The sequence below is a fragment of the Cheilinus undulatus genome, linkage group 1 (assembly GCF_018320785.1).
Source record: "Cheilinus undulatus linkage group 1, ASM1832078v1, whole genome shotgun sequence".
Classification (NCBI taxonomy): Eukaryota; Metazoa; Chordata; class Actinopteri; order Labriformes; family Labridae; genus Cheilinus; species Cheilinus undulatus.
Genome location: NC_054865.1, coordinates 41,503,753 through 41,524,894, shown reverse-complemented (window position 1 = coordinate 41,524,894; position 21,142 = coordinate 41,503,753). Strand labels below are relative to the sequence as shown.

At 40.0% G+C, this 21,142-nt stretch overlaps 1 protein-coding gene across 1 annotated transcript; it reads left to right on the top strand.

The window, feature by feature from the left end:
- The first annotated feature begins 2,717 nt into the window (after positions 1-2,717).
- gas6 (growth arrest-specific 6) lies at positions 2,718-20,821 on the top strand. The gene is made up of 15 exons (XM_041784646.1): positions 2,718-3,215; positions 3,465-3,625; positions 5,897-5,921; positions 6,023-6,085; positions 10,865-10,987; positions 11,907-12,026; positions 12,637-12,759; positions 13,892-14,013; positions 14,190-14,308; positions 14,600-14,789; positions 14,877-15,041; positions 15,133-15,301; positions 15,519-15,658; positions 15,754-15,955; positions 18,729-20,821. The coding sequence occupies exons 1-15, from the start codon at positions 3,140-3,142 to the stop codon at positions 18,878-18,880; spliced, it is 1,950 nt and encodes a 649-aa protein (XP_041640580.1). The 5' UTR covers positions 2,718-3,139; the 3' UTR covers positions 18,881-20,821.
- Positions 20,822-21,142: the final 321 nt, after the last annotated feature.

Here is a 21,142-nt window from a genome sequence, read left to right as displayed (position 1 = left end):
CAGATTTTATTTGTGTTATCATGGCTGTGAAGCTTTGAAACATATTTTGTCAACAAATCAGTTGATTTCAGTCATTTGGAACAACATTTGCACTTATGTAAAAGGTCATTTTACATGCGCATTACATGTGCATACAGTATCTTCTGACTAACCCCCCCCCCCCATATTTCAAGATGTGACACACTTAAGCTTACAGGCAAAGATACTCAAGAGAATTCTGAGGAAAAGCAAGTGGAACAGAAAGAGAAAGGATATTTTTACCAGGAAAAACTCTAAAAACAGACGTTAGGTCAAACAAGATCAAGAAAACTAAACAGAAAGAAAAACTACCGGGAAACAGAAGAATTTGTGAGTTGGGTAAGTACTGACTTTACAACAATAGTCGTAAAGACAATAAGCAAGAGGTCCTTAGAATCAAAAAGAGAGTTTACCAATGTATTTTTTACTTATACATTGAAACTGCAGTAAAATATTTCAGCGTACATACGGGAATCTAGGTAGCATAGGTCATATTAGTATTAACTAATGACAAAGTGAGATTAGATTTCTACACAGTAATGTCAAACTAAAATATGTAATGTAAAATAAGTGACTGCATAAATATTCACTTCCTGTAAAGTGACTGACCTAATTTAACAGAGGTCCAGCCAACTGGTGCTAGTAGTCTCAAAATTAGTGAAGTGGGGATCACCTGAGTGTAGCGAATGTGCCTCTAGTGATTGTTGTATAAAGACACCTGTGTCTGGAAGGTCCAGTCACTGGTTAATCAGTATTCCTGGCAACCATTACACCATGAACACACAAAAACACTTCAAGCAACTAATAGAAAAAGCTATTGAAAGGTACAAGTCAGGGTTATGGGTACACAAACATTCCATGGCACTGGACATCCCCTTGAGTTACATCCATCGTCAAGAAATGGAAGGAATATGGCGCATGCATAAATCTGCCTAGCTCACGTCGCCCTCACAAACTGAGTGACTGGCAAGTAGAAGACTAGTGAGAGAGAGACACCTATTACTACTCTGAGGGAGTTACAAGCTTCAGCAGCTGAGATGGGAGAAACATACAACCACTGTTGGCTGGGTAATTCACCACTCAAAGCTTAATGGGAGAGTGGAAGAAAGTTCTTTGGTCTGATGAGACCAAACTGGTGCTTTTTGGCCATCAGATAAGACACTTTGTTGGCAGACAACAAACACTGCACATCTCCACAAATGCCATCCCCACTGTGAAACCTGGTGGTGGCAGCATCATGCCGTGGGGATGCTCTTAGCACCCAGTCCTTAAAGGGATACATCAACATTTTGGCAAATTTGCCCATAGCCATAACCCGTATAGTCTTAGTAATAGGTTCGTTACCTTTAGTTGTCCGTGCAAGCTATTTTTAGATCGGCACTACCGAGTTCGGAGCTACTGTGTCAACTCAATGGAGTCTTATGGCTTTCCCTCATCAAACTCATCAAATACACAATCCAACGACTCCAAAACACACTTGGGGACAAGTTGTGACCTACACATTCACCACGCTATGAAATAATCATGGACCATTACGAGATGAAGATGTTTTAAACTAAATGCAAAGCCGAAACTACCAAGTAACTACGGCACTGCCACAGGAGCACACTGTGTCACTCCGCCCAGTGGTTTACTCAGAAAGTAGTTGCGAGTATTTGCTTCATGTGTCATAATGTTACATAATCATATGTTATTATTTCATAGCGTAGTGAATGTGCAGGTCACAACTTGTCCACGAGACCATTTTGGAGTTGTTGGATTGTGTATTTGATGAGTTTGATGAGGGAAAGCCGGAATACCGTAAGACTCCATTGAGTTGGCACTCCAGCTCCGAACTCGGCTAAAAATAGCTTGCTCCCTTTAAAGGCTTACAAAGGTATAGGGTAAAATGTATATGGCAAAATATAGGAAATTTCTAGAGGACAATCTTAAGATAAGACTTTATTGTCTGATTGCTCAGGCTGTTCATGCCTGATACCCGTGTGACCTGACAGAGCTTGAGCAGGTTTTCAAAGAGGAATGGAGTAAAATTGCAGCATCCAGATGTGCAAGCCTGATTGAGACCTACCCACACAGACTCAGTGTTGTGATTGTAGCCTAAGGTATATCTACCAATTTCTTACTTGAAGGGGGTGAATATTTATGCAGTCACTTATTTCACCTAACACATTTTTATTTAATTGACATTACCTAGGAGAAATCTGTTTTCATTTTTACATTTAAGGGGTTTCTTTTGCAAAAAAAAACAAAAAAACAAAAAAAAAACAAAGCCAAATCATATTTGCCATGGTTGATTTAGAAGATCAGTGAAAGGGTAAAACATTCAAGAGGTTAACACATTTTTTGGGCACTGTATCTATTATTCTTATTCGTCTAATCTAGATTTATTAATCATTCACTACTTACTTTAATTCATTTAGATGCTTCACTATACTAATAATGCCACCAAATCAAAAGATTATTCAACAATTTAACTTGAGAGAAAGTACTTCTTAACTTTTTACAACTTCAAAAATTTACCACTAAGGCTAGGTAAATCACTATTATATTTTTTAAAAATTATAATGATTAAAGCCTACCGTTGAATACTTAGCTTTAATTTCCCTCCAGTGTGATACTTGGAGCACACACACACATAGTGGAGGAGGGAGGGGAGGGATGAAGGAGAGGTGTCTGAAGGGCTGCATCGGTACAAACTCTAGCCTGCACTTTTCAGAGCTACACCCCCTCCTGAAGCAGCAAGAGGCTTGCAGTCTTTCTCTCCGCAGAGTGGATACTACAGTCCGGACAGAGATACACGCGAGAAGGGTCAAAAATAAAGTGCAGACCGCAATGGGGACGAGCTGAGCCGCAGGAAAAAGGATAACGAACGCTTAATTTGCCCGTATGGCGTACAATATGCGGGGATAACGCACGACAGTTTTAGCACGCGACGCTCCGCGGCAGTGATTTTAGATCAAAAGACGTAAACGACCAGCGGTCGGAAGTACCTGAGAAATACCTGCAGTGTTTCGCTGAAACGTTAGCCTCGACTTGGTGCAAACAGCAGTGACATTGAAAGATTGGGGGAGACAGAGAGGAGAAAGTTTATAAAGCTTGGCGCAGACACAGCGGTTAAACAATGCGGTTGACCCCGACAAAGTCCCTTTCATCAGCAGCCCTGCTAATCCTGCTGGTTGTCCGCTGGTCCGACAGCAGTAAGTAAACAGTTACATGCTAGGTGGCTAGCTAGCCCGCTAAGTCCCCTTTGACATTTGTGTTCAAGCTGGTGATGATACATGCCCCAACGTCATTAACGGTTCTTAAACGGCTGATATTTCGCAACCGCTCCTTAAGTGTTTTGTTTTTAAGTAACCCAAATGTTGCAAAACAAAAATATTTGACCTTCTATTGCTCTTGTGTATTAATTAACGCATTCCTCTAAGTGTCTTACCTCTTTTTTATAGTTTCACTGTCTCACCAAGAGGCAAACCAGTTTCTGAGCAGACACCGGAGAGCAAATCAAGTTTTTGAGGAGACGAAGCAAGGGCACTTGGAGAGGGAATGTGTTGAAGAGAAGTGCACCAAAGAGGAGGCCAGAGAAGTGTTTGAAAACGACCCAGAGACCGTGAGTATACCATATATCGTGACACCTAACTATAGTAAAAAGTTTTATTTTTTAGTCAAGATTGCGTGCAGGTTTCTCCATTTTAAAGCAATGCTACACCACACCTTCATGTGGCATCCTGTCCATTAAGATAACAGAGAATGCCAGTCCATACATAGTTAAAATATACTGTTTGTTTCTCCAGCACTGCAGTTTAACCAAAAACCTAAAGCTGCAAAGTCTGTTGTTTACATCATGTTCATACTGACTGCAGCTTGATGATGGTAATGTACCAGTAGACTAATGATTCACTGTCTGGGCTGTCGGTGTTCATGCTCCAATAAGTCCAAAACACTGATTGCTGTCAGAACACATACAGTAATACTCCCATGTCAAAAACTTGGCCTCTTTTCCTTTTGTTTATTTCTGTGACAGACTGAATCATTGTGACTAAGCTCAGGTTTGTGAAATTCAGTTGAAGCTTTTCTTTTCCCATAACTTGCACACAGCCACTTGTGGGTCTTCTTTTTTAGGTTTCATTAGTTGTTCGTTTTCTTCCATCAGCCAACCCACAGCCAGACTCTAGGTCTTTCAAATATATGAAACACCTGGATGTCTTCTCTTGTCTCCATTTGGACATCTGTATTGCAATATGTGCCTCCTCTTAAACATACATGTGATTCTGATTGGACTCTTTGGGAGCTGATTAGCAGTTTCCCGTCAGAGAGGGAGCATGTGGTAAGTTGCGTGTTTCATTGAACACAGCAGTGCACACGACGTCACTAATCTGCATTTATGCTCCCGCCCACCTTTTCCATTTGGTGTTTACCAACAAACAAACTGAAACACTGTGTGTGCTCAGAAACATTTAGCAGCGATTAGTTTCTAGTCTGCATTCATATATGTGCAGATTAACCTTTCCATCCATGTCACCAAATAAGCCTATTGTTTATGCAAAAAAACAGAGGTATAAATAATGCAACGTGTCAGAAAACGTGCAGCTTCAGTTTGAGAGTGTCTTGCAAAACTATCAAAAGAAATCGATCTGGAGTGTGTTGCATTTGCGTATGAGAATACTGCTAAGGTATAATACAGTGGGTCATTTTCAGTGCAGACTGTGACCCGGCCCCTTAGAAATATCAGCAACAAGTGCTTCCTATCATTGTTTATTGTTTTCTTTTTATATTTGCAGTAATGCTGCTTGATTTATAATGGAGTGAAGTGTTAGCAATGTGTCTCTAATTCTATTCTTTTTAACGATTTCTCTTATTTAAGAAGTTTTAGTGTTGGGAATCCTGTTGGAAACAGAGAATTAGGCAATCGATGACTCAGTGATTACTTGTAAGATTAGCCAAATGGAGAGACATCATGACAGCCCTGGGAGGGAGGATTAAAGGGAGACTGAGCTGGGTTCAGAGACTTTAGCGGAAAAGGTGAAGTCAGGTGATGGCCCTTCAAGTTGCGTTTTAATCAGCTGGATGAACACCACCAGCACAAAAGCATTTTTTAAGATTGAACTTTTATTTCATGCCGTGCTACAAAGCTGCTGTCTCATTCATAGCTGCATTATTCATTCTCAAAGTGCTTGTCTCTGACTCTGCATTTCCTTCTGCTGCGGCTTCCTGGCTCTGCAGAGAAGAGAGAGTGGGGTGTCCCTTGATACTTGTGATAATCCTTGGAATCACGCAATCACACCAACTTTTTGGTCTCTTGCTTGTCAGGTGAACTTTGAAGTGAGAAAGATAGCCGATGAAAATGTTTCACATTTGAATATTATGTTAGTTTATGTATAGCCATAAACTAGCTCTGTCTGAGTTCTCACCACATGATCATCAATTTTTGCAAGATACTTTTCTTCACCTGCATGTGACTCCTGCTGCAGTTTCTGTGCCTCAGGTGCTAAACTTCCCAAAAAATTCTGACCCAAATGTGGAGAATTACTGCAGCCAGGAGGTGGGTGGGATGCTACTACTATCAGGAATGCAGAGAATTCTTAGGAAGCCTTTGGCAAAAGGGCGACACCCATTAGAGACAGATTAGAGTTATCATAATGTAATCTCTCTCTGGGTACTAACCACACACATTCTAACACACACAATGTCTAAGGCAAATTAATGATTGTTCGTAAATTACTTTGAACTCCTGTGAGCCTAGAAGCAAATCATAGATTATGTCAAGTATTGATAGAACCACCAAAGCATTTATCTGGATTATCTTTCTCTGTTTTGGGTTTTGTTTATATGACTATGTAACTTTATCCCTTTCTGTTTACATCTGTTCTCCCTAATTTAGGACTACTTCTATCCAAAGTATTTAGGTAAGAAATTATTTATGTCTGAAGCTTTTGACAAAAGAACCAATCATATTTTTGTAAACTGTAAAATCCTTTGATTTAATTTCATTGTTGTTTCTGTCTAGCGTGTGTGGAGAAGTTTGGTGATGCTGAAAGGAAGAAGCAGGATCTGATTACATGTGTCCACAGTAAGTTTCATACTTTATAATTTGTATTCTGACTAATTTTAGAGCTTGATGAAAGATTGTGTCGTTCTCACCCTTTCTGTCTGTTCACTGTTTTAGAAAATCTGTTATTACATGCAGAGAGAGGCAGACAGTTGTTGTGCAGGGCAGGACTGCACTGCAGCATCACTGCTCTGCATTGTGGTAGTAAAAAGGAACGATAATGAGCAGGTGCTGTGGATCTTTGGTCAGATTTCTTAGCGTGACACACCTAACCTTTGACTTTGAAGGGGAGTGAGTGTTTGGAATGTCTTTGTGAGCCCAGGTATCTATGAGCAACATTGCAGCACTCTGCTTTAGTGATGCTGCACATTGGTGAATGAGTGACACACCCCTTCAATCGTCACACACTAGCCCACTCGCACTCTCACTGGGTGGCTGCTGCAGCTCTTCAGTGACGTGGCAGAATGGTTTGACGTGAGTGGAGCACAGGATTTCTGCTGCATCAGGATACAGGGAGCGACCCGGCTTTGCTGCTATTGGCTGAGGAACCTCGAGGGGGGGTTTCCATGACTCAGCTGCAGCATCGTGGCATGGCAGCTCTTTTTTTTCTTTTTATCCGTCAGCACACCCTATCTCTCTCACCACCCCTTTCTTATCTCCCTTACTCAAATCTCTGCCCATCTGTCTCCTGCACTGCTTTTAGTGCAGATCATGAAATACCACACATTCCATTTATAAAACATTGCTGACATTTAGTGTGATAAACATGGCATGTTCGGGAAAGATGTGAGCTTCATATTTGCACATAGCAAAGCAAATTGTGTGTTGAGCTCAAAAGACAGTGTTTAGTCTCCTTCCTCTTGTCTGTTTCTCTTGATTGGTCAGCATTTTCCTGAAAGATAGTCATTTAAAATACATTTACCCATTCTCTAGTATGTGATAGGAATAGCTGCTGTTCTCTAAACTTGAGCGAGCTTTCCTAAATTGTTTTTTGTGTAGTCCACAAGGTGTGATTTATTAAATAAATTTAAGGTTTAATGTGCTGTTCAGGGGCCTCTAAAATTCTAGCAGAGGAAACAAGTTAGGCTCTTGCTACTAGCCCTGCTTGCTCACAGACCCCAACATATCACTAACAAGAAACTTTGGACAGATCGGTCTCAAATATTGCAGCAGCTCCAAAACTTTTTTTCTGCCAGCTCCCCTTGGGCACATCAAAATATTTTCAAACCCCCTAACCACCCCTCACCATACACATCAACCCATATACGAAAATAGATTCACACAGAAAAACCCATCTCACGTAGGTGAGATATGTTTAAAAAAAGGAAAAGGAAGGAGTTTGGCTGTCTGTTTGATAACCATTGTTATACAGGTAGTCTAACATTCTTGCCTGTTTTGGTTGTCGTAAAATTGGTGTAGATTCATTTCTAGCCTCAAAATTACCTGGAAGTCCTCTCCCAAAATTTGCTGTGCTTTGCCAGCACTCTTTTTATTAGGGATGCACAGATACATTGGTTTAACATTAGTATCAACCAGTATCAGCCTGGTTTATAAACATCAGCCAAATAATGTGGCATGAACAGATAAAAGTTCTGCTGTTTATCTGTTGTTTCCAGAAGGGCTGGGCAATTAATCGCAAATAAGATTAAATCGCAGTATGACCTGCTGCAATTCTCAAATCGCAGTGGTTGCAATATTTCTTGAACTTGAAATGTGTCAAAATACCTGTTTAATAAATCAATTTTTTTTGCAGCAGAGATTTTATGCACACTATGCAAACATTCAAGTGTCAATTTTTCATAATGGTTTACAAAAATCCTCCTTTTTGTGTTTTATGTTTTTATGTTTATGTTTTTTCTTAATCAAAATGAGTGACACAAAAATGATAATGCCCTTAAACAAAGAAAATGACATCACATTTGCAACACGAGCAAAATAATTTCTATCTAAAACTGAGGAAGACTAGTGTTACTACACGAAAGTCATACCCTAGCTGCGATCAGCTGGTAGCCAGCCTCATCTCCCCCACCCCAGCCACCTCCTTTATACCTTAAAGTTTGTTGCACCCCCATATTCAGATTCATGCTAACATGGATTAATTGCTTCTGAAATAATTTGATTGTTTTCAATACACATGGTCTTATTTATGGAATTATTTATTGCTTGAATTTGTCAAAAAATCCCAAGATTAACCCAAGAATGATTGCATATTAAATCACAATCACAATTTTTGGGAAAAAAATCGCAGTTACATTATTTTTGCAAATTGTTCAGCCTTAGTTTCCTGTCAATTTTATCCTGGTATCTGGTATACCTAGCTGCCAATTCAAATAAGAGTTTATAACTGGGCAGAAAAAGTGACCGGTTAGACAAACTCTGCTCTGCTTTCAAGGTCAAAAGTTGAGGAAATGTTGGCACACTAGTGATGGAAAAAAACATTAATGTCGACATCGGCTAAATTGCTATGTTGGAAATGGGTATTGGTACTTGCCCTACTTTTGGAAGTTGGTGCATCTGTGGTTTTAATTTTGCTTTGCTTAGCCCTTTTGCTTAGTCTCTTTTTCATATCAAAACTAAATAGTTCCCTATGATCAACTATGGCATTTTATATCATTTCATATGCAAAAAAAATATCAATGAGTTGCCACTGCCACTGGTATTAACTAAAGGTAGATAAAAACGATTTGATGTTGCTGTGAGAAGGGAATCATCCTCTTTTATTTCTATGTTGCTACAGACATATTTCTTTAAGTTGGATGCACCGCACATTTATTCAAAGCATCATAGTAGCTCACTGGTACCAGTTTTCTTGAGATAACAGGCATTTTATTTTCTTGTCTCAAACTTGATTAATCTAAACTTAGAACAAAAAGTAAGGAAATTTGTGTTTGGTACATTATTTCTTTGTTGTAACAATGCTTCTTGGTAATAAATCTTATACCGTTGGAAAGCCTGTTTATTACCCTTTAAAATGGTGCTGCATTTGTAAGGAACATGCATTTGTGGGATGAGCAGCAGAGCTGAGTGTGTGGGTTGCAGCCATGAAAAATGTGTCAAATCCTCTCTGCCAATGCCAAACAGCTTATTCTGCCATTGACTCTTGTTTGGCGTTTGGTAGATTGGATGATTGAAGTTTTAAGAAACAAGACATATTGACAATTTAACAAACAGGAGCCTTAGTAGCGTGTGGAAGAACCATACACAGCCACAACAGCCTGGCTCCTCCTCCTCATGCTGGTCACCAGCCTGGTCACACACTGCTGTGGGATGGCATCCCATTCTTCAACCAGCATTTGTGGCAAGTCAGCCAACATGGTTGTGTTGGTCACTCTGGCACAAACAGCACGCTCAAGCTGATCCCACAAGTGTTTAATGGGGTTGAGGTCAGGACTGCTGGCAGGCCATTCCATCCTCTCCTCTCAAATTCTGGAGGTAGTCTCTGATAAACCCCACTCTCTGGGGTCGAGCGTTGTCATCTTGGAGGATAGAGTTCTTGCTGACTGGGTGAGAAAGTGGTATTCTTGGGTTGTCATCTTCTTGAGATGCCCACTTCACTGCCTGTCTCTGACATTCCCCGTTATATGGAACTTGGCCTTCAGTTTGGAGATGGTACTAGGGTTCACTCCAAACAATGCCGCAACTTGGTTTTGTGGAACACCAGCTTGACGTTGCCCAACCGATGGGCCCTATCCTTATCAGTCAAACGTGGCATGCTGATTCTTGAAGCAGACATCTACTGACCACTGTAGCAGCGCCCATGCTCACAGGTGCTGCCAATCAGGCATCTGATTGGCAGCACCTGGGGCTACCAGAAGCTCAAAACAAGAGTTAATAGCAATGGCAAAATAGGCTGTTTAGCATTGGCAGAGAAGATTTGACACATTTTTCATGGATGCAACCCACACACTCAGCTCTGCTGCTCATCCCACAAATGCATGTTCCCTACAAATTTGGCATCATTTAAAAGGGTAATAAACAGGCTTTCCAGCGGTATAAGATTTATTACCAAGAAGCGCTGTTACAACAAAGAAACAATATACCAACACAAATTTCCTCACTTTTTGTTTTAAGTTTAGTTTGTTATCACTGTCTATTTAGATTATCACTGCTAGAGTCTGTAAACATCATTACTATTAGTTGGCAGTTTATTTTTATTGATAGAGTGAGCATGTTGTTATTGTAGATCAGCTTCACTGCTAAGTGATATGTGAAAAATGTTGATTTCTCTTAAAACAAATTTAAATTAAAGTATTATATGCACAGTTCAAACCAGCAGCCTGGTGTTCACATTTGAGCTTATCTCACTCCTGTTCTCCTCATTTTTCTCCTGACACTGTCCTTTTCTCTCTCTCTGCTCCAGCTAACATGTCTAGACTTGTTGAGCAGTCAAAAACACTGCTCAGGAAAGGAAACTGTGTGGAGGGAGAAAAGATTTGCACATGTGCTCACTAACACAAGCCTGCACTGAAAGGGAAAGCTCAAGTATTTTTTTCTGAGAGACAGATTGGCAAAAAGTACTGAGTTAAATATCGATTTGATCTTGTTTTTCTGTCAGCTAGAGGACAGGTATGCTGGCAAAGATGGAATTAGGGCATCTCTGACAGAAGCGCTGAGCCAGCATTAGTCTATTTATATTGAACTCCTGATATGCAGAACATAAGAGATGCCCTTCTGCTGTCTCATATCAGTGTATAGTTACACTAACTGCATTCATCCACTTAACAGACTCAATATTAAAGCTTTAACTACTCTACTTTGTCTGTGTCTGTCTGTCTCTGTGTTTTTTTCTCACACTACAAGATATTCCAGACCAGTGCTCTCCACCCCCCTGTAATCCCAGAGGTACGGTGCGCTGTGAGGACAAAAAGGGCGACTTCCTTTGTCACTGCTTCACAGGCTGGACTGGAGCCACTTGTGAGGAAGGTAAAATCATCTCTACGAGAAGTTGACACTTTTTGCACTGTCACTCAGTGTCATTCCAGCAAACAGATTTTAAAGTCACTCTGACCTTGCTTATGACAGCCAAGTCCCATCACAGCCACTGATAGAAAGATCTGGCTTCCCATCACTTTCAATAGTTACATACTTGTATTGTTTCCATGTTGTTTTTGGCCTTTCACCTCTGCTTCTTGCGCTACTGTTTCAATTTTATCTTACAGTCGCTGGCTTGCCTTTTAATATCCATCTGCTGCTGTTGTTAATGATGTGTTAATGGAGTGTCAGCACAATATGAACTGCATGTACAGGAATCTGTCTTTTTTAGAGGTCAAAGCTGGTTGCCGTTTATAGATGTGGGAAAATGCTTTCTTCTGAAACAAAAGTGAAAAGGATTCCACTTTTAGAAGAATGTAGCAAATATTAAGTGTTTAACAGGAACTGAAAAGCACACATAATATATATACATATACACACAATTCCAGTGAGAGAGGGAAACATGTTTCTCTGATTTATGGTAAGCCATCATTCCACACATTTCCACTGTGACTCATCCTGCCACCTGACTGTGAGAGGAAACCAAAACAGATTCAGTTTGACTCCGACCGAGCCTTTTCCACTTTGAGACCACACTCCTCCAAACACTCAGCTGCAGCACTCAGCTGCATTGACATAATCTGTTAGTTATTTGTCAGTCAGTAGACTATGAATACTAATTCATAGATTTTTTAAGTGAACTTTCTAAACTTTTTTCAACTTTCTTTCTTAAGAATATCAGACTTTCAAAGTGTGATTCTGTAGCAGTGGTGGAAATCTCAACACGAGCCAAATAGCATAATGCTGTACACAGCCCATGATGAACATTTTCCCTGTGCTCACGTTGACCGCACCACCCTCCTATTTGCAGATGTCGACGAGTGCACCAAGAGAAACGGAGGGTGTGACCATGAGTGCAACAACACCATGGGCAGTTACCGCTGCTCCTGTCACCAGGGCTACATGCTGGTGGGACGCCACATGTGCAATGGTAAGCCACAAAATATAGACGCTGATTGACTATTAACTGAAGTCATGCCAGTTGAACATAAAACACACTTGAAATATGTAATAATGAATTATTAATGCAGTCATTGCCTTTCATATTTGAGGATCTGAGAGTTTTTCTTGGTTGTGGTCCTTGTAGTGATCCAGTCTGTCTTGTTACATAAGTGTAATTGCTGGTTAGGAATAAATTATGACTCAACAAATAAGACAAACATTTGAGCCTTAAAGACCCTCTGAATTACAAGCCCATATAGAAATAACTACGAAATAAAAATATCTGTTTGCATTTTATCCATTGTAATAGAAAACAAAAAAATAGCTCTAAAGTGTAGATATTTCTTCAAGTTTTCTAGTTTTCTATACATTACACTGTAGAAAAGAAAATCTTTTGCTTTCACTTTTGATCAGCTTTGGGGAAAGTTCATTATGTTTTAATTCAAATGATCAAGGGGTTTGATTTTCCATTTCTGAAGTTGTTGATGACAATAATAAGCAAGGAACAAATAACCTCCTCAGATCTTATCTTTCCAGCTGAAACTGCACTCTTCTTGTTGCTTCTGTTGAATTTACTGACTACAGTTTGTCTCTTCTAGACGTGGACGAGTGCGAGGACCCAGGCGTTTGTGGAACAGCGCGGTGTGAGAATAAAGAGGGAAGCTACGAATGCTTGTGCAATGCCGGCTATTCCTATGACAATGAAACCAAAACCTGTGTCGGTAAGTGTGTGTATATGGAAATGCACAAACACACATCAGTTTCATGAGAACTGAGTGAGGAGCAGCTTTAGCCTCAGCAGGACTTGATGCAGCTGTGTTGTGAGGTCAGGAAAGGAATGCCAAGACATTTGGAGCAATTTTGTACAAGTAGGTGACAGGTCACGGTCTTGAAGCTTTTAGACTAAGTTCAGGAGTAAGATACACAGACTGAACATGTGATGCGTTTTATGGGCATTCTTATCAGTGAAGGATCTATATCATGTAAAATTTGTTCAGGGTGAGCAAATGAGTTCTTAATTGCTGTAATCAAGAACACTATCAGTACTACTACATTATTGACACCAAATCATCAAGTGGTTGTGGACATTACAGTATGCAAGAGCACAAGATGAACAAATGTAATTCCATGTCTTTCACTAAATCCCTAGTAAGCAGAATTAGTTAGACACACCCAACACACAATTTAATACCCAGCAAAGGCCGATAATGTCTGTCATCTGTCCAATAAGATAACATAAATCAGTCATTTAAACTGTTTTTCTTTGCTGCAGAGCCAGACTTTTTATAACCTCAGTGTTCTTCCTCTGAGAATTCAAGTTTGTTATAGCTAACCTTCTCATGGCCATGTAAGGTTGTATACAGAGCTAAGCCAATACCACCCAGACAACGTCAATGACCACTCGACTAAAGTGTTGTTTGCGTTCCTTGATATGTTGACAAGAAAGAATTCTGATAAATTTTTTTTACATGTTGTGAAGGTAACTGGAAGTTCATGTTTTTTTTCTTGAACTCTCTGTAAAACATGGCTTATACTTGTGTTGAATATTTGCCAGAGCTATACTGTAATAGGCATTGTGTCTGTGTAGCTCTCACCAGAGCACACATAATATATCTGTAAACATTACTGAGGGACTGGCAGTCACCCCAGTTAGTCCAGCAGACCAATCACAGGGCTTGAGTGGTGTGTTGTGTTGACGAACATTGGGCTATGAGTGTCTTCTCAGGGTCACATGAACTTAGATTCAATGTAGAGCTATAAATCAGGCTCTGATGAATCATAACTCTTTCTACTCCACTCATGACTTTCATCTCTCCTTCTCTTTTATCTCTTCTACCTGCTGTCACCTGTCAGATGTGGATGAGTGTGTGACAGGTGTGTGTGCGGAGGAGTGTCTGAACACTCCGGGGAGTTTCCGATGCTACTGCGATGGTCGTCAGGGCATGAAGCTGAGCCAGGACCTCAGGAGCTGTAAGGTGAAACACATGAACTGTTGAACTGTGGTAATCTTATAAACTCTCACTTCTATTATTAAAATATGAAACTACTCTTCTGATCTGTTACATAATATAGATGAGACAGTTTATGGTTAAATAAAGGGTTTCCATGGTGCAGAGTACGTTATCTGGGACTTGTTCTCTGTGTTTGACAGCCCCTGACTCCCTGTATGTCACCATCTCTGAAAAAAAACTCTCGATCTCTCTACCTTGGCCGCATGTTCAGTGGTGTGCCGGTGGTGAGGCTGCGTTTCCGCCGAAAGATTCAAACTGGGTAAGTGAGTTACTGTGTTTGAAATGTAGTGACTTAGAGGCTGACTGAACCCTTCAAGTGTAAAGCTAGCCCAGAGAATCAGTTCGTCCAATGTCTGGGGGGGGGTTTTAATGTTAGTAGTTGCACAGTAGGATTGTTGTAGATGCTTCTAATTCCAACATCCGTTTGGAAAAATGCCATTCACTTTGTTTTGACAGTGGAAGGGGAGGCAGATAAAAAGTTTTAAAAAGGAATTGTGTGTCTCTCCTGTTTCTCACGTGCTTTGTCATTCCCCGCTTTATTTTAATACAGCTTTTCAGCTGAATTTGACTTCCGCACCTACGACCCTGAAGGGGTGATATTCTTTGCTGGAGGTCATCTTAACAGCTCCTGGATTGTGTTAGCAATGCATCATGGGAAGTTGGAGCTACAGTTAAAATATGGCACAGTAAGCAGGGTCACCAGCAGCGGGCCTGTCGTCAACGATGGCCAGTGGAGAAAGGTTGGTGGTATATTTCATTAGCAGGAAAATACTTCTATGTACTTACAGGTTTTAGTCAGCAGATTTAATGTCTTTTTTTCATCTCAGATCTCAGTGGAGGAGCAGGGGCGGAGTCTAGTTATTAAAATTGACAGAGAGGCTGTGATGAAGATTGCAGTAAACGGTGATCTGTTCACACTAAAGAAGGGGATGCATGAGCTCAACCTCACTGTGGGAGGAGTCCCCTTCAGAGAAGACGGCCTTGTCAATCAGGTATGTTTATTTATATGTGCTTGTGTGTTTTCCTCAGTGTGTTCCAAAACGAGATGTTCTTTCCACATTTCTCTGCTGCTGCGTGACGTAGGTGAACCCACGTCTGGATGGCTGTATGAAGGAGTGGAGGTGGTTGACGGGAGAAGATACATCCATACAGGAAACCGTTCGTGCCAATGAAAACATGCAGTGTTTCAGCACAGAGGATCCTGGAGCGTATTACCCCGGCACAGGCTTCGCTCTCTTCAACATCAGCTATGGTACATTTTGTGTTTGCGTGTGCATTTGTAGTGAGTCATACAAAGCAGGGCTGAGATGATGTAACTGATCCTACGTGCTTCTTCCTGAAGTCATTAGTTAATGTTTAATTTGTTTGGGTATAAAGTTTGTTGGCCTCCATTTTTGCCTACTCTTTAGTCAACAATTTGCCTCCTTTTTGTTTGTCATAAAGTTCATGACCTGCTGTTTTCTCTCCAGAGTCACAGAATCTGAGCGTCCGGTTTTTCCTACGTCCAACCTCTGCTATGGGAGTGCTGTTTGCACTTGTTTACCAGGACAGAGTCCCTCTCTCCATTGCTCTGGCAGACTATAATCCCCTCACTGATGAATGGCGAGATGTAAGCACTTAAAAGCATAGCCTGTTCCCGTCACTGTAGGATTTGTGTTGCTGTTTGATCTCAGAGCTGACCTTTTGTGTTGTGTGTCTTTTCAGTTCATTCTAGTGTCTGTAGATGATGTTATCATTGCCAGCTCTCCTGCACCCCTGTGTGATGGAGAGAGTCATGAAATCCAGGTGACAGTCTCAAACAACCAAACCCAGCTGCTGGTTGACGGGCGCCCTGGGCGTAGTGAAGACGCTGAAGTTCCTGTTGATATTCTGTCACAGTCAACCACCTTTATAGGAGGCATACCAGGTAAAGTCACTTAAGTATTGTAGTTGTAGGTGTGTAGACAGTATCCACATATTTTGCATGTTTAAGTACACAATAATTGAAATATTAGTGTAGTGTGCCAAAAAAGTATAGTAGTGATGCTTTTTTAGGAAGAATAGCTATAGAAAAATTTTAACCTGGCAGATACAATTTAACATTAATGTGAAAACCGAAGACACATTCAAAAGGAGAAATCAAGTCTAACATTAACATGCACACTATTAACTTAAAACAATACTAAGGTTGTTATCCACCTTATTCCTAGCCTTCAGGATACATTGTGTGAATTGTGGGAGTGACTTCCTGCAACTTCTATGAAACCAGGAGGGGGGGGGGTGGGGGGTGGGGGTGGGGGGGGTTGAATTTATTTTGATAGGACAGCTGCAGAGAGATGGGGAAATATAGGGAGAATGGGGGAAGACATGTGCTGAGACCAGGAATTGGTCCCACAACCAGTGCATTGAGGACTATAGCCTCTTCTCTACCCACTGAGCCACACCAGTGCCCTGAAACCAGGATTTAGCAGAGTAACAAGATGCTAATCCTGATTAATGGAGTGATTTGGGTAAACATGATCTGTTAAATCTCAAACTGGATAATATCATTATTACTCCACATTCTATTAAGAGGACAAAATAAAGAAATTGCCTCTGATAAGATACACGAAAGCAGGGGTTCTCAGTTTTCAGTGCCAAAGACCGGGGACTCCCACATCCCTGGAGGTGGTTAGTGTACATGATGTTGCACAAACAACCATGTCAAAATTTACATTTTAAGGAGTTTTTTACTTTCATTTCAGCACAAATCTCACTTAATAGCTATGGTTTTATTTTAAATTGAACTCAATTTAAGAATATTTTTTATAATTTTGGATAAAATATACCACTTTCAATTATTTCACTGTACTATAATATTTAGCTAATTTATCAGCTTTGTATTGTAGTTTTTGCAGTTCAATATGGATGATCGCATTTAGCTAAAGGAGGTGGGACATGACATGACATACTTGTACAACCCAGTCAGAACTTTAACATTGCTCTCTTAAGTTTGTGGGGTTTTTGAAATTCTTATTTCACCGACTAGTCCCTCTTTGATACCTGAGCTTTATTTATATCCACTTTTCACTTGGTCAGTTCTTCAATTTGTTAAATTTAAAATTCTGAATTAAGAATTGATATTAAATTAATATGAAAACAATCACATCTCTGATGCATTCAGACAGGGAAAAGCGTGTTTGAATAGATATTAAAGACACATATTTAACTTTGTGTAGTTATTGGTAACATGAACTGAGCAACTCAAATAACCTATAACTTTCAGCTTTTAAAAACACTTAGGTGGATGCTTTATCTAAAAGAATGAGGCAGTAATTACCAAACTGAGAATTTATTAATGTCAAAACAACCGCTGTTGGTGCTAAATTACCATAGTAAGCCAGGAATAAGGTGGACAACCACTTTTTGTGCATTGATCAATTGACTAACATAAAGATGTTTTCCTTTAAAGGTGACATATTTTACCCTTTTAAGACAAGTTTATATTGTTCTCAGAGGTCCCCAAAACAACTTTCCTCCAAGTTGAGGAGGGCCAACCAAACCTGGGGACGGGTGCTAAGGGCACCTGGTGGGGTCACTAGATGTAAAATCTGAGAACGGCTTGTTTCAGCACACATTTTCTGAAAGATGGAGAGACAGAGGGGGAGAGGGAATGAATTTTTCTGGTACTTGAGGGGATTATGGGCAGGCCAGGGGCACATATTTGCGTTATAAAAGCCTGAAAAAGTGATTCTTGAATAATATGTCCCCTTCAAACTCTCTCAGTTAAAGCTTTCTTTGTTCTCCCAGACTCTAGATCATCTTTTCATCATCTTTTAATTCTTTTCCATATGAGATACCTGCTCAACTCTCCTCAACTACAATCTGTTTTTGCACTTTGTTGTCCATAATTTTATATACTTTAATACTTGTTCAACATTGGTGGAGTCATCATAATATGTTTGCACAAAACTGTAGTGAGATCCAATGGAGGATACCGACGCGATAATGCACTTGGTTGTCAGTCTGAGGCTGAGTATGAGTCTCCTCAGCAAGGAGTTTTGTTCCAGAGAAGATTGAAAGCAGGGAGATAAAAATGTTTTGAAAATACAGAATAGTTTGGGAAGTTGTACTGCAGTACAAATTACAAAGTCAATGATAAAAAGGGTCTGATTGTGACCTGTGATGCTCCAAGTGACGATATTCTCTGACCACTCAGTAGTGGCAGTGTTCAGACATCACAATTTAGTATTGGCTCAGCTCACATGGAACCTTGCCAGAGGGGAAATTAGAAATAGTATCAAGAAGCAGGTACAATCCCTGACGGACAAAAACAAAATGTTGATAAAAGAACGAGTAAAATCAGGACGAATTGAGCCAATGCCACATTGTGGAAAAGCACTGTAATGTCTGATGAGAAGAGCCAATGATTCCCAGTTCTTCCAATTATTAGTGTCTCACATACTGTTTATACCCAACCATGACAATGTTGTAAGTGAAGTTAGTTCTAGCAAGACACTATCCAGTTTCCCAAAACTGAAAAGAAAGCACAATAAGGATTTTGTCAGTTTCACCAAAGTAAACACTTTAATAACAGTTTTCTAGTATTCGTGCTCAGTGACTCGAGTCTGTCAACAAACATAAACTGTTTTTACGATAATTGTTACACTAAGCACTGATAAAGTTCATGTTTGTTATTTTCTATCATTTCTCTTCCTCAGACGTTCCTCTGGTGTCCACGCTGGTATCTGCTTCCTATAGCGGCTGTATGGAGGTCAGTGTAAATGGACGGTCCCTGGACTTGGACCAGGCCATTCACAAACACAACGACATCCGCTCACACTCCTGCCCCCTGCTGGACTCTCTCCAGTGACAGCAACCAGTCTGCCAAAACTGATCCATTAGCAGTTCTTTGAGGCAATGAGAATAATTTCCAACATATTTATAAAAGTTTTTGACCAGTGGGGAGATGTTTTAGATTGGAATGAAAAAAAAAGCTTGACCCGCTATCATTGTGCAGCCAGAGCCTTAGCCCAGGACCCTGTCTTTTTACTGGGATGACACTGCTGCCTAGAGGCACAAGCAGGGAATTTCACAGTACTGTAAATCAACCAATAAGCAACACCTCTACTAGGCAGAAGATATGGGAATAAATGCTGCTCAACATTGCCTCAAAAACTGCCCATGTATCACAGCCTTGTTAGCCCATAAGAACACACAGGGCCTTATCTAGATCAGTGTCAAAACGGTTGGTCTTTAGTCAGCCTATTAAACACCTGGTATCCTGTGCTTAAATGCAGAAGCGACTGGATTTTAGTAGGCAAAGCTGCGTTCATATTGCTTACATCCAGTTTACCTACAGTAAGGCCCGTGCTCACAAATCTCGAAATAATCAAGTGCTTGTTTTGAATCCATCAAACTGACAAAAGGGGACCAGACAGGTAGTCTAACATCAGCTACCTGACACAGAGATGTTGAAATATGTCCTCACATCTGCTTGAATGATTTAGGGGTTGATTAAAGCAATATTATTTTTCCCCAAAAAGTTGAATCCCTTGCAGGGAGGCGTGGTATCAGGCACACTTTGTGTTCTGAGAAAAAAAAAACCTTGCACATAGTTGCAGGTAGAAATGGACTGTGTAAAGCTATTTTCTTGATTTCTTCTCAACTGAAGCAGCACTCCATGTCTGCCTGCAACCTTAAAAATCAACCATGTGCCTCCAAAGAACAACTAACCCAAACTTATAACAGCTTCCCTCCAGACAGGTGAATCATGTCACAAAGGTGCAGTACTGTAACACACAAGCAGAGCTAGTGCTTCTCTTAATAATATCTTGTACTCGCTGCAGTAAATACACTATGCATTCATCTGTGGAGTATTACAGTCTTGTTAACAACTGACTGATCGTTCAATAATCTTCAGTCACTGATCTCGTCACAAAGGCCCCTTCTTTCCCTCAGAATCACCCACTCACAGTTAAAACCTGCCATAAAGCAATCTAAGGATGATAATAAGTCACAGAAGCACAGGGACAAGAGGAGGGGCCCTCTCTGTATAGGGGAGACAGTGAGCACTGCATCGAACGCACCACACAAGCTACTGAAAGTAAAAAAAAGAGTGCGCTGTAATATACTGAACATGTAAATAACGTGACTGTACAATGCTTTTTAGAAGACAGAAAACAAACACTACCTTATGCTCATCAAGGTTTTCTGCACACTTCAGTTAATCCAAAGTCAAACTGTAATCCAAGTCTCTCAACTTCATCTGCTTTCTTATGGAAAAAAAAATAAGCTTGAGCGCCAAAATCAATGATTGTTTTAATGAAAAGGAAATTGGAGGACTGTGAGAGCAAACGCCAGGTATCAAAGTATCATAAACTTTTAATAACTCTGTTTTTAATTTGATTTTATAGGTGCTAGCAAATCAAAACACAATAAAAAGAATGTCAGAGGAGCATTGTGATTGAATGCCAAAGGGCTCCAGTGTTATTTTTCCTTCCCTCTGTGATGTATCATTTCTAGTTTTCTGATGAGTGAATGCCAGATTATAGAGCTTGACAATTTACTGTTTGTTTTTATCTTGTGTTGTATATTGAACTTTAGTTTTTATTTTTCACTTTAACTGCCAGTATGTGTACAATGCTGAGAGGAGTCTGCTTTTGAGTTGAAACTTTTCTCAACAGTGAAAATCCTATTTAAAAACAAAAAATAAAAGCAGTTGTATGAACATCATAGAGTAAAATTGTATTTTCAAAAGAAATACTTTTGTATGCTGTGTGGTTCTGTTAAAACATAAACGTTTTATGTGTTGCTCCATGTGTGACATGTTTTTAATTTCCAAACTACCATTCATTTGTGAACTCTGTTCAAACCAGTATCTAAAACCATTTTGTGTATGACTAATTAAGTATATTTCTCTCCCTAGAGAGAAAGTCAGAAAGTGTTGACACCCTTCACTTTTTAAAACTTTCTTATGTTGCTGCCTGTTGTGAAAAGAACACTTTTATTCTCATGAATTTAAACTCAGTAAGCCATCATGGCTAAGTGGAAATAGATTTTTTAGATATGTTTGCAACTGTATTAAAAACAAAAAAACTGAAATATCTCATTGACATAAGTACTCTGACCCTTT

What these genes read in the sequence shown, in the direction of transcription:
- gas6 (XM_041784646.1), top strand. Translation starts at nt 3,140, where the DNA reads ATGCGGTTGACCCCGACAAAGTCCCTTTCATCAGCAGCCCTGCTAATC. An exon ending in TCTGATTACATGTGTCCACA is followed by an intron (nt 6,086 to 10,864) that starts GTAAGTTTCATA and finishes TCACACTACAAG; the next exon opens with ATATTCCAGACCAGTGCTCT. An exon ending in TGAAACCAAAACCTGTGTCG is followed by an intron (nt 12,760 to 13,891) that starts GTAAGTGTGTGT and finishes GTCACCTGTCAG; the next exon opens with ATGTGGATGAGTGTGTGACA.